The sequence below is a fragment of the Sus scrofa genome, chromosome 6 (genome assembly GCF_000003025.6).
Source record: "Sus scrofa isolate TJ Tabasco breed Duroc chromosome 6, Sscrofa11.1, whole genome shotgun sequence".
Taxonomy (NCBI): domain Eukaryota; kingdom Metazoa; phylum Chordata; class Mammalia; order Artiodactyla; family Suidae; genus Sus; species Sus scrofa.
In genome coordinates, this window is record NC_010448.4 from 137,190,594 (window position 1) to 137,204,119 (window position 13,526).

The window sequence follows — 13,526 nt, forward strand, 5'->3', positions numbered from 1 at the left end:
CAGCTCATTATTAACTTGATATTGATTACATATTAACATGAAAATGTTTTAGATATATTGGGTTAAAGAAAATATATTATTAAAGTAAATTCTGCCTATTTCTTTCCTCTTTTTTTTGGGGGGGGCACACCCATGGCATATGAAATTTCCCAGGCTAGGGGCTGACGTGAAGCTGCAGCTGCCGTCCTACACCGCAACCACACGGGATCCAAGGTGTGACTGCGACCACACCACAGCTCATGACACCACCAGATCCTTTAACCCACAAAGCGAGTCAAGGGATCAAACCCTTGTCTTCATGGATACTAGTTGGGTTCTTTATCACTGAGCCACAATGAGAACTCCCTTTTTGCTTTTTTTAATGTGACTCTTAGAAAATGTAAAATTGCCTACGTGGCCTGCATTATACTTCTATTGGACAGCATATCTATATAGCATTAAATACAGGTATTATTGTCATTACTCACATGCATCACAAAGCTAATGGGACTCAGAAACTCTGCAAGCCACAGTCTTCTTCCTACCCATCTCCTGGAGAATAGCCCTTCTCTTCTAGCTACCGTTTTCTCTGATCCATAAGGCAAACCCTTATAGAGAGAGACTTGCAGTTCTCCTTCTCTAGAGTCAGACACATTGTTGGGGCAGAAAACACCAACCACCACCAGGAACCACAGCCCTGCTCTCCGCAGGTGTGTATCCCATTTGTCCCAAGGAGGAGACTTGTCCCAGCACAGTTATTCGCTCATTCCAATCCCTAAAATCTAAGATGAGGAGTTCCTGTTGTTGCTCAGTGGGTTAAGAACCCAACTAGTATCCATGAGGACGTGGGTTTGATCCCTAACCTCTCTCAATGCTTTAAGAATCCAGCATTGTAGTGATGTGTGGTACAGGTCTCAGATGTGGCTCGGATCCCACATTGCTGTGGCTGTGGTGTAGGCGGGCAGCTGCAGTTCCAATTCAAGCCCTAGCCTGGGAACCTCCACATGCTGTAGGTGTGGCCCTAAAAAGACAAAAAAAAAAAAATCTAAGATGAGCTCCACGTGCACATCTTAATCCCACATTATGACTCCTTCCCAGTGCAGGACATATACATTTTACTTACAATTCCTTTGTGATCATGATCTTCTCAGAACAAGATGCAAATAGAGTTTTCATAACGGACCAAGTTTTCCTTTTGTGTCTGATAAATGCACAGCTAATAAATTCCTTAGGAAACCAAATAGCTTTTGAAATTAGAGAGAAGTCCCTTCCAGTCAAAAGTTTTCAAACCTGAATAAATATTAAGACATGACTGAATGAACATGGGTGCATATTTATATTTACTATGTATATGCTGAAACACACACCTTTTTTTAAAATACAAACACTAGCTTGACTTAAGTACAAAGATCTCTCTTTTCCTGGCCCCTTAGCAAATTCTTCAAGAGTTAACTTTCCCCCACTTTCCCAAATACCGGATGGTGTGAGCCCCCAGCCCTCGTCATACAGGAAATGAGATAGAGGCCTGGGGATTGAGCATATGGGCAACAGCTTCTCTGAGAATGTCCCTTACCCCAAGGCGGCTGTTTATTGAAGTCTCTGGATCCCTTAGGCCAAGATTTCTGACTTTAAATCAAGTGAAAATCAGAACCAGAGCCTACTCTCAATTCTTGAGGTTGAAGAGGTAAGAAAACAACAGTAAAAGCACAGATAATCGCTTTATCTCTATGAGCCATTTTCTTTACCTTCCCGCTGACAAACCTTAACAAACCTGCTAACAAGGAAAGGAATTAACCAGTCTGGGGTTTAGCTCCTCTCCCTTTCCAGGCTCTGGTGGAAGTGCTAATTGGCAACAAGATGCATACAAGGTGTACCTCAGAGTAGCCAGGGACCAACAGGATCTGGATAATCCATAAATTGAAATAATGAGCCTTTTAATAACCAGGAGCTAACTGCAGCTTTCTGTAATGGGATCCTGGTAGCACCTATAAATCTACCCTCTCCAATTAGAAAAGGGCCTTCCTCCACTTTTCTCTAAATCTAGGAAACAGAGAACCCATCCAGTTCCCAAGCCTCAGGCACAAGCATGTGTTATTTTCTCACAAACAGATAAACATTTTCCTCCTGGGGCAGAGATATCGTAACTTTCCCCAGTCATCTGCTGGAAAGCTTAATGGGTTCCCTCTGCTTTCCTCAAATATAAATCCTTCTTTCTCCCACAGGTCCCCAAGACAGGTTTCCTTGATTCAAGCTGTTATCTGATTATTAATAATACTAATAATAGTTTTGCCGTATGGGTACAGCACATTCTGCTTTGCAAAGTTCATTCAATGAGCTTCGTCTCTTTTGGACTCCAATACCACCCCAGGGGGGATTCCTGGTTGGGAAGCCTGTGGCTTATATGATCTGTTGGTCTCTTTAAGAAAGAGCATATAAAATTATAAATACAAAAATGCCAGAACCTCTTCCCAGAGCCTTGGAGGGCCCCTGAAGCTTGGGCTAAGGGTAAATCCAACCCTGTATCACTCCTCTTTTTCACTCCCACCTTCCAAGGGACATAGGGGTTTTTCATGAACGGGGGTATGGTCATATGACTTGCCCAGGGTCAAAGGGCTATTGGTGGGGAGTTCCCGTTGTGGCTCAGTGGTAACAAACCCGACTAGAATCCTTGAGAATGTGGGTTCAATTCCTGGCCTTGATCAGTGGGTTAAATATCTGGTGTTGCCTGAGCTGTGGTGTAGGTTGCAGACACGGCTCAAATCCTGCGTTGCCATAGGTGTGGTGTAGGGCAGCAACTACAGCTCCAGTTTGACCCCTAGCCTGGGAACCTCCATATGCTGCATTTTCAGCCCTAAAAAGACAAAAAAAGGGTGGAGGGAGCTATTGGTGTCAGAGGCAGAATTAGAACCTTCATATTTCCCCTCTTATTTATCTGTGGCCTGTCTATATCCTCTAGTTCCTCTGTCACAAAGGAGACTCCGAGGAAGGAACACATAAAAATAACCCAGCTAAAAGCAATCCTCACCAGGAGGATGTTAGAAAGCTGTCTAGACTGAGTTTGGCCCCAGGGAGAAGATGGTGAAATAAACTCAAAGACCCTACCAATGGTCACTGAATTGGCACTGAAGGTAAAAGACACACTATACCACCCCCCCCCAGAGCTGAGGTTAACCCCACCTACAGCACTTATTAACCAGAGGACCTGGGACAAGTTACTTAGCCTCTCTGAACCTCAGTATCTTTGTGTATAATAAAAGTTCACATGAGAAGATATATGTAAAGCACTCAGCACAGGACTCAACCTAAACACTCTAGGTGTTCAATAAAGAGCAACGGTTATCACTGCTGTTGTTTTCGGTTCATCCAAAGAGCAATGCTTTGGCACAAGCAACTCATCCCCCAAAGAATGCTAAGGGAAGTTGCAAAGGCATGTGCTCAGTCATCAAAAGCCTAAAAATTAGCAGGGTAGCTACTGAGACTTGAGCATTCCTTGGGCAGCAGAAAGAAACATCACAGCAGAGTTATTAAACAAAGTGCCTTGTCTGTTCTACTTGCCGGGGTTATCTTAGAGTTTCAGGCTTGCAATCTGTGTACCTGGGAAGTTCCTGTAGTTTTCTTCTCAGTGAAGCCATATTATTTGCCAATCCTTGGAGACCCCATACTTTGAGAACCACAAATTGTGGTTGTGGGTGTTGGGGTTTTTTTTTTGTTTTTTTTTTTTCTTTTTTGTTTTTGCTTCTTTGTTTCTATTAACCCAGGGAACCAAAATGATCATCACAAAATTGACCTGAGGAATTTATACTTTTCTTCTTCCCTCCTTTGAGTCTGGGTCTCTCTTCTCCTCCCTCCAGATTTCAAATTGGCTCCAGATTTTATATGAGAAGCAGTAACAGATCTAAAAGAAACAAACTGAGAAGGAATTTAAGGAGCAAACTAACTGATGAACTCTAATCTGCTCGCTACAGGTTTGAGTGAAAAATCCATGCTATGCTCAAGAAGAATTCAGCCATTCACAGAGGAGGTCAGGTCAGGCTGATGTCTATATTTGGCATCTCAAAAAAAAAAAAAAAAATTACATCATTTATACATTCAACATTTAGGGAACACTTTACCAAGAGTCTGGCTAGTTGTTACAGATTATCGAGTTGAATAAAACAAGGCTTTTTCTGCCTCCAAGATTCAATTAGGTAACTGCCAACACCACCGCTCATATATTTTCACACACCTGTCTTCTCACTGAATCTGTAATTTTTACTTAGGGCAAGAACAGTATTCATTTACATATGCTTAGTAAACACTAGCTGATGATTTACTAAAGGCTCCTGTGCTTTATGAGTTCATGGTGAAACAAAAGAGTTGAGCATATAAATAGCAAATTAAGATTACAGGGTAATACTGCTGCTACAGAGAAAAGAGCCAAAGCATGGGGCCACAAAGGAAGCCTGCTGAGGCAGGGGTAGGCGTAACCGCAGATGTGACACTGAAATAAGAGTTGAAAGATAAGGAGAACTCTATCAGTGGAGGAAAAGTGATAGTAGAGGGAATTTCCTGCAGAGAAAACAGCATGTACAAAAATAACTAATAGCTAATAATTATCAAGGACTTTTTGGGAGTTCCCATCGTGGCGCAGTGGTTGATGAATCCGACTAGGAACCATGAGGTTGCAGGTTCGATCCCTGCCCTTGCTCAGTGGGTTGAGGACCCAGCGTTGCCGTGGGCTGTGGTGTAGGTTGAAGACACTGCTCGGATCTGGCATTGCTGTGGCTCTGGCGTAGGCCGATGGCTACAGCTCCGATAGGACCCCTGGCCTGGGAACCTCCATATGCCATGGGAGCAGCCCAAGAAATGGAAGAAAGACAAAAAAAAAAAAAAAAAAAAAAAAAAAGGACTTGTTATATGTTGAGTTCTATTCTATAGAAATTAGCTCATTTATTCCTCATAACCTTAAGAAGTAGACACTATTTTTGCTCCCATCACACAGATGAGGAAACTGAGGCTTAGAGATTTCACTGCTGGACCAGACTGATCTGACACCAGAGCTCAGGTTCTCAATCCCTAAGATACATTCCAGGGGCACAGAGCCATGAAAGGAGGTGCTAAAGCTAGAGACTTGGGATGCATTTGGATAAGAGTCTGGATCGTGGTTAAGGGAGTAGTAGGTGGTGAGGCCAGACACATGAACAGGGGCCAGACTCTAAAGGAACCTGAATGCCAAGCTAAATAGCTGGATTTATCCCACAAGGATTGGGGAGCCAAGACAAGTATTTAAGTCTACAAATGGATTGATCAGCACTGCACTTTAGCACAATACTCTGAGATAATGTGGAAGGTGAGCAAGATTATGAGGAGCCAGAAGGAAAGGAGGTTATTTCAAAAGGCAAACTAAATACTAGGTTCTGGACAAGGCAGAGAGAATAAGGATAGAGAATAATGGGCAGATTTGAGAGACCTTCCTAAGACAGAAATTGATGCAGTAGGGTGAAGTATTAGGACTGGGGCAAGGTGGGGGAGAGAGTAAATGTGAGCACACCAAGCCCATAACTTGATATCAACATTCACCCAATTTCCCATCAGTCAAGATCAATGTCAAACAAGGACAGGTGACTGGTAGAGAAGATACCAGCTTAGTCATATACCTTTTGTGTTACTGTCTAACTCCTTCAAGTTCCCAGTCTCATCAAACTGGCAAAACCATAGTCTTCTCCAAGGCAGAAATAATTCACAAGTGTCTTGTGTCCACATGTGTCTACTCAGTGTCCATTCACTGCAGAACTGAATATCAAAAAAAACCCTTAATACACCTCACTAAATATTTGTTAAACACCAAAGTTACACGACATACTGTTCTCCAAAAGTAACTGCTGACCAAAGGCAGAAATTATAAAAGAAAATAGGAGCAGGTTTTATTACATAAAAATTTCTTTTTTTTTTGGTCTTTTTTGCTATTTCTTGGGCCGCTCCCACGGCATATGGAGGTTCCCAGGCTAGGGGTCCAATAGGAGCTGTAGCCACCGGCCTACACCAGAGCCACAGCAACGTGGGATCCGAGCCGCGTCTGCAACCTACACCACAGCTCACGGCAACGCCGGATCGTTAACCCACTGAGCAAGGGCAGGGACCGAATCTGCAACCTCATGGTTCCTAGTCGGATTCATTAACCACTGTGCCACGACGGGAACTCCTATTACATAAAATTTTAAAGTATCTATAATTTATAAAAGATAATGGTTTCTATAACTTTAAAAGTTTTACTTTACTAGTAAAAGTTTTACTTTACTAGTTTTACTTTACTAGTAACCAAATATATACAATACATTAAATACCTTTCTGGTCTATCAATTTTTAAAGCCTTAAAACAACCCATGGAAAGAGACTGGCCCTAGATTTGATTGTCCACAGTGATGCAGCTCCCCAGGAGAGCTGCGTAACCAAGAGCACAGCCAAAAATGAATCTTCAAAGGGCTGAGGTTGTTGTTAATGCAGTAAACTAGTCCATCCTAGCTAACATGTGGATTTTCCCATTTAACCCCTAGAACAACCCAGTGAGGAAGGCATGATCATTCCCATTTCAGAAACTGGAGCCTTCGAGTCAAGAAACTTGCTTGTGGTGATACAATTAGTAAATGGTGGATCCACAGTTAAAACCCACATATTTCTGGTTTTGAAGCCCATGCAATATGGAGTGAGTATATATTCCACAATTAAATGATTACTGAGGGCAGAATGAGCCCTTAGATAAACACTACCTTGAGGAGATATTTTGTATGCCCCCAAACATTTAGTGCCATGGGATAGGCTTTTCCTCTTAGCTAGTCAAAGATTCCTATTTGGGATCACTATTATAGGCAATAATGATATGTTAATCAACCCCTTTATATCTCAGTTTTCTTTTTTTTTTTTTTTTTTGTCTTTTGTTGTTGTTGTTGTTGCTATTTCTTGGGCCGCTCCCGGGGCATATGGAGGCTCCCAGGCCAGGGGTTGAATCGGAGCTGTAGCCACCGGCCTACACCAGAGCCACAGCAACGCGGGATCCGAGACGCGTCTGCAACCCCCACCACAGCTCACGGCAACGCCGGATCGTTAACCCACTGAGCAAGGGCAGGGACCGAACTGGCAGCCTCATGGTTCCTAGTCGGATTCGTTAACCACTGTGCCACAACGGGAACTCCTCAGTTTTCTTATATGTAAAAATGGATAATAAGATCTACCTCAAAAATCTGTTGAGAAGATTAGATTTTCCACACAGAATAAAGTCGACCCTGTCTCAAAAGTTATCCTTCTGAAAATCAAGCTCCATCACAGTAAATCATATTCAGTCTTCAAAACGCACCCTCAATACCGTAAGCGGGAAGCCTGTCTTGATTATCCAATTAGAGGGCTCACTGCTCTCCTACTCCATGCTTCTATTATACCTTCCATAGCCCTGCTATTCTTCACATTGTAACAAAGACATTCATTTACTTAACTATCCCCCTTAATATGCCGAAAGCCAGTTGAGAAAGGAGTCCATGGCTTATACACTGTGATGTCAACACCAAGATCAGGGTCAGCATATGTCAGAAAATATTTCATTGAGGAGTTCCCGTCGTGGCACAACAGAAACAAATCCGGCTAGGAACCAAGAGGTTGTGGGTTCGATCCCTGGCCTCACTCAGTGGGTTAAGGATCCGGCATTGCCATGAGCTGTGGTGTAGGTCACAGACATGGCTCAGATCTGGCGTTGCTGTGGCTGTGGTGTAGGCTGGGGCAACAGTTCCGATTAGACCCCTAGCCTAGGAACCTCCATATGCCGCAGGTGCAGCCCTAAAAGGACAAATGACAAAAAAAAAAAAAAAGAAAAGAAAATATTTCATTGAAAATAACAACAGGATAACATGTGACCCTCACGAAACCCTGTCAGGCATTGAACAACTTGGGGAAACTGAGGTTCCAAGTTGCAGTGACTGTCTAAAATCATATGCAAGAGACCAGGTTTGTACTGTACCTGAGTCTCTGGATTCTCCACTCCACCACACATGGCCTTTTAAAGACAAGGAGAAAAGGCCCACCGCAGGTCATCAAAACCATCGCTGCACAAAGGTACTTTGTTTCTCAAAGGTGGTTAAGGATTCCGAATGGTATTAGGGCATCTTAGAAAGTCATCACCTGAGAAAGTACAGGAAATAGAGCTAAAATATAAAGAAGGTTGGAAGATCTGGGTCTAAATCCAGGCTCATTCTTTAATTCTGTTCACTTGGGCAAATCTCTTAAATTCAGGAGCCTCAGCTTCCTCATGTGTAAAATGAGGTTTTAAACAATGATACTCAGCTTATAGGGTTTGATGTAAGAATAATAATTATATGAAACGGGGAGTTCCTGTTGTGGCAGGAGAAACGAATCCGACTAGTAACCATGAGGCTGCAGGTTTGATCCCTGGCCTTGTTCAGTGGTTAAGGATCTGGAGTTGCCATGAGGTCGAATATGCGGCTCGGATCCTGCATTGCTGTGGCTGTGGTGTAGGCCGGCAGCTGTAGCTCCAATCAACCCCTAGCCTGGGAACCTCCATAGGCCATGGGTGTGGCCTGAAAAAGCATTAAAAAAAAAAAAAAGAATTATATGAAACAGGTTGAGAATATATTAAGGATTAATTCAATCATAGTTATTATATTTCAGAAAAGAAATAGCATATATGGAATGCCTATGCCATAAAATAATTTTCATATATTATTTCATCTCTACAGCAACCCGGTAGAGTATAAAAACCCTATGATGCTATCACTTTAATCTTACATTGAGGAAAATGAGACTCAGAGCATTTAAGTAACTTGTCCAAGGTCACACAGGTAGCACTTAGCAGAGCCTGCTTTCAGACCAAGGTCTTTCTGAGTCCAAAGCCTCAGTCTCTGTTCTTTGCAGTTTACCTGCCTGCACCCCAGATAAGTTCCAGTGTAGAAAAAATAAGGAGGAATCAGATATGCCCCAAATGTCTGAGGTCAGTGTGAGGGACTAGAAAGGAAAGATTGGATCACATTCACATGTAGCTTGGGATGTGTATGAAAAATGTTTGGAACATGTGCAAGATGAGGCAGGGGAGAAACCAAAAGGGAAGAAGACAGCCAACAGCAAATGTCATGCTCCTCAACTTCTCTTTCAGCTAATAACACAATAATAGTAGAGATGACTCATAATCATATTTCAGTCCTTGTGCTAGGAGTCTCCAAGGTAAAAATCCCATATTGTAATACCAGTGTGTTGTTTCCTCTTGATCTTACTACCATTATGTCCCAGAAAATGTTCCAAAACCTAACAGAGGAAGTTCAGAAAAATCACAGGAAATATCTAATCTCCTTTATTCTAAGAAATGGAAACAAACTCTTCAAGGTTAGTTCTTATGTGCATCATTAGCATCAAGGCATGTTGGAAGAGGATTCAGGTAACTAATAAAGCATAGATGGCTTCAAATCACCCTACAGAAAAACAAAAGCTCTTTCACAATAACATAACAAAAAAACTTGATTTCTGGTGTTTTCCTCTGTCACACAGCTCCCCTAAACTTGGAACAAATAGGCCTTTGCATTCTCCAGTCAATGCCCAGGAAACTTTCATACTGTAAATGTTTTGAGTCATGCAGTCAGCAGTCAGGTTAGGCACAAGTAGAAATGGCAGCACAGAAAACCAAACCAAACAAACAAACAAAACTCTCCTTGGAATAAAAAGTTCTCAAGTGAGGCACCATACCAAGTTCTCCCACCTGATGCCACAAGGCTGTGAACCCAGAAAGATGCATAGTCCAGGCTTAGAACGCAAACTTGGAGAAAGAAAACAAAGAAGGGGTGGCTCAGCAGACTCTGATAGGGAGTGAAATAATCCTGCCTGTTTAAATTTATAAGGACAGTTTGAAATTCTCTACTAATACATCCATCCTCTTGTGAACTTTTCCGAAGTAGAACTAATGGCATAGAAGTTAGCAGATCTCACAGAAAACTCATTCCTAAGGGACTACCTGTAAACTCAGAAGTTTCTGTCTTCACGTGATCAAATGCTCAGCAGAACCCCCTCTTGCTCACTCACCGGCACTCAAAGTGCTTTACCCCTCAGCACCAAAACCCCCTGTGCCCAGCCTTTCCTCTTCTCTGCTTGGCCCCATAAAGGCCTCAGGCAATAGAGCTGCGGGACCCGGGGGAGCACCCCTCCCCTCCCTGCCATCCCCATTATTCGGCACACAGCCCTGTTCTCCCCTGGAGCCAACAGTCTGCAGCTCCTTCAATGCAGGCGCGAGCAGGCAAGAATAGTGGGAAGAGAAGCTGTGCCAGCTGCATGTTTCAGAATCTCCCTCCATATGCATTTGCCAAAGGAACAAAAAGAAAATCAACGCCAGGAAGACAACTGAGATGAGGATGCGGTGGGACCGCGGCTGACTCCGTGCCTCTTAGCAGCAAGAGGCTGGCCAACCACGCGTCCGAGCCATAGATGCGAGTGGTTACCTTCAGGATGCAGGCCATGGCGCTCCGCCGGCCCTCCTGCCACCAAGCAGCCGGCGCGCCTGGGTCAGGGGCAGTCCCGGCGGCAGGCTGGAGGCTGGTACCGCTGCAGGACCGCTCCAACCCACATTCCCGCAGATCCTAATAAGGGGACCGCGGTGCGAGCTGCGCGGGCACAGGCCCCGCCTCTTGGGTCGTGGCCCCGCCCCCGACCCCGTCAACTGGCTGGCGGCCTGCGTGGGCCCGCCCCCAGGTCACGTGCCGTCCCTGGCGCCGGCGGCTGACTCTCAGTGCTTGCTACTTTTCCTTTTTTTTTTTTTTTTTTTGTGAGCATTCTGTAGTTCATCGTATATAAAGTCTCTCATCAGCGACCAGGGAACTGGGTCCCTCTGGGGAGAGAGAGCGGCCTTTTCTTCTCGATTTGGTCTCCTCTAACGGATCAGAGAACGCCTAGCAGACACTTCACACTTTTTAAAAAGTTAAGTGGGTTTGGCTACATCAAAGGATTCTTCAAAAGTAGCAAATCAGATTCTCCCTGAGCCGTTTAAGGATAGAGCCTTCAGTCTACTTTAAAATTCTTTGATGGCCTTATATAAAATTAACAATTTGCTATTAATAAAGGAGCACAAATGCCTATCGCCGAAAGATGCCACAAACTGTATACTGTGTATATTTTGTTTGTAAGTACACATACACACTATGCACACGTATATATAATACATTGCTCCATCTTGCTTTAAGCGTATGTGTTTGTGAAAATTTTGTGTATACAGCAATATACTGTAAATAGAAATACATATGTATTGAAATACAGTATATTCTCATATATACGTTAATTGTATATGTATATAAATTGTAAGCATGTGTGTGCACACGCACAGGACTTTGCCCTTTCCTGCTACAAGTTTAGAATCTGAAGAATCTGTAGCAACTTCAATAACAAGGTTAGATCTAAACTTTCCTGCTAGGATTGGAAATCCAGAGAGGCAATTTTTTTACCTCCAGCCTGAACCTTCTGATGCTAAAACAAAGGGTGATACGGTAGCTGTGCCTAAGAAGCTGGAGGCTATGGAGAAGATACTTTTGGGTCCTCTCTACCTCTCCTCAGCAGGCCCCTTGAGTGAAAATCAACAAGGAAAGCCCAATTCCCAAGCAAGAACCAGCCAAGAGAAGCAGAGTTATTTCTGCAAGGAAAGTAATATCACACATAGCAGGAAAAGGGAGAGAACATCCTGTGTATATACACAGATTTCCATCACTTGGTCTGTCAGATAAATCTTAAAACCAGGCCCAAAATATTTACCCAAAAGAGGTTTCACTTGCTGGAAGCCCAGTCTAGTTTGCCTACATGGAGTCAGAAAAAGCACTGTGGGCTGTTGGTGGCTGTGACGTTGTGAGATTGGCTCACAAACCTCAAGGCAGAAACTCCCAGCTTTCAAGGGATCTGGTGTTTTCTTGCTGAGAACATTCAGCATCCTGAGAGAGCAGGAGGAACCTTGGGGAAAGGTTTGGAAGGCCAAAACTATGGAGGAACTACCTGCTCCCAAAGGAACCTCCTCTTTTCAGGCTTCCTGAGGGACCACCCTTCTCTCCCACGCCTTCCTCCAGCCCCTCCGACTGCTTCAGACATCTGTTATACTTCCAGTCAGAACACCTTGATCATGATTGTATATTTTAAACCACTGCTTCCGCTCATGGTCTTTAGTGGGTTTGAAAACTCAGAATTTCATTCATTTATGAATTCAACAAACCTTTATTAAGCTACTACTAGAAGAATGAACCTTTTTTGAGCTACCACTAACTGTAGGGAAGAACCTTTACTGAGGTATTACCAGACCTATCAGAGATGAGAGAATGATTTCCATGGTCTCTAACAGCATCTCAGTTTCACTTAAGTGGGAAAGACAAGAGTACATGATGACATAAGGTGGTAAGGTCCTTAACCAAAGTGGAAGCAAAGCTCAAAGGAAAGAAGGACTGGGTGGCAGGTGGGAAATACAAGGGTGGGCAAAGCCCTCTTTCTCCACCCAGAAAGTCTGCAGGTCTGGGAGACACCACAGCAGACCCCAGTGAGCAACCCTGCTGAACACTTCCGTGCTGGGTGACCTTACCCAAGCTTCTTAAACTCTCTTTAATCTTTAGCTTATATAATAATTTATAGTTCTTTGTGATAATTAAATGAGATAATGCTTGTAAATCCACTCAATCACTGGCATTATGAACATTCTCAAATGATAGCTTGTAGGAGAGCATCAATAGGATAACTGCCATTCTTCTTGGGTATCTCAGAAAGATAAGCACTGATGAGGCAAATATTTAGCATCTTGTGACTTGCATATACCACAGGGAGGGTTCTACTGGCTCCCTTGGTCTTGAGTCTGGATCTCTCAGTGAAACTCCCACCCATCCAAGTCCACTCTTCCCAAAATATTTTTTATTAGCATCCACAAATTATAACTAAATATAGAAAGGAAATGTACTTTTAATAACCTGGAAACAAATTCCATAACTGTAAAATAAATCTGGACCAGAAGTTTTACAAAATAATATTAACAATCACTGTTTCAGCTGGACAACAATTGAAGGGAAATAAAAACAGATTCTGAACCTACCAGGGAATGCAAGTACAGCCAGTTGTGCAGGCAGATGGGGTCTGAGAGGAACCCCATCCTGGATGGCCAGGATCTTTTTTGGTTTGTTTTGAAATTGGCCAAACTACAGGGATAGCTGAGTCTAGTCCATAGAGTAGCACATTTTCCTAAGTCTCGAGTTATGTGACTTAAAGCAAAAAGCTCATTTCCAAAAATAATAATAACAAAATGGAGGCACCATGCCATTATATGCAATATGCTACCTGAAACTCACAACATCCATAAGAATGTTGTCATTCTCAGCTGGTAAGTGGGGCAGGGGTGGGGAGAGACAGGAATTTGAACCCGGGTAGTTGCTTCCATATCTGCCATCTTAACTGCTACACTCAGCTGCCCAGTATGTCAGGAGCCCAATCTTTACCGTGTGACACCATTCAGATTTAGTCTACTGTCTTAGATTTGATAATCAGAAAACCTAGGGTTAAGTATATATCCT

The 13,526-nt window shown here is 43.2% G+C and overlaps 1 protein-coding gene across 1 annotated transcript in view; it reads right to left on the bottom strand.

Annotated features, from left to right (window-relative positions):
- The window catches only part of ST6GALNAC3 (ST6 N-acetylgalactosaminide alpha-2,6-sialyltransferase 3), a 567,804-nt gene extending 557,184 nt beyond the window's left edge, over positions 1–10,620 (bottom strand). The window contains exon 1 of the mRNA XM_021097752.1: positions 10,443–10,620. Within this exon, the coding sequence (XP_020953411.1) occupies positions 10,443–10,460 (18 nt within the window). The 5' untranslated portion in view covers positions 10,461–10,620. The remainder of the gene's footprint in view (positions 1–10,442) is intronic.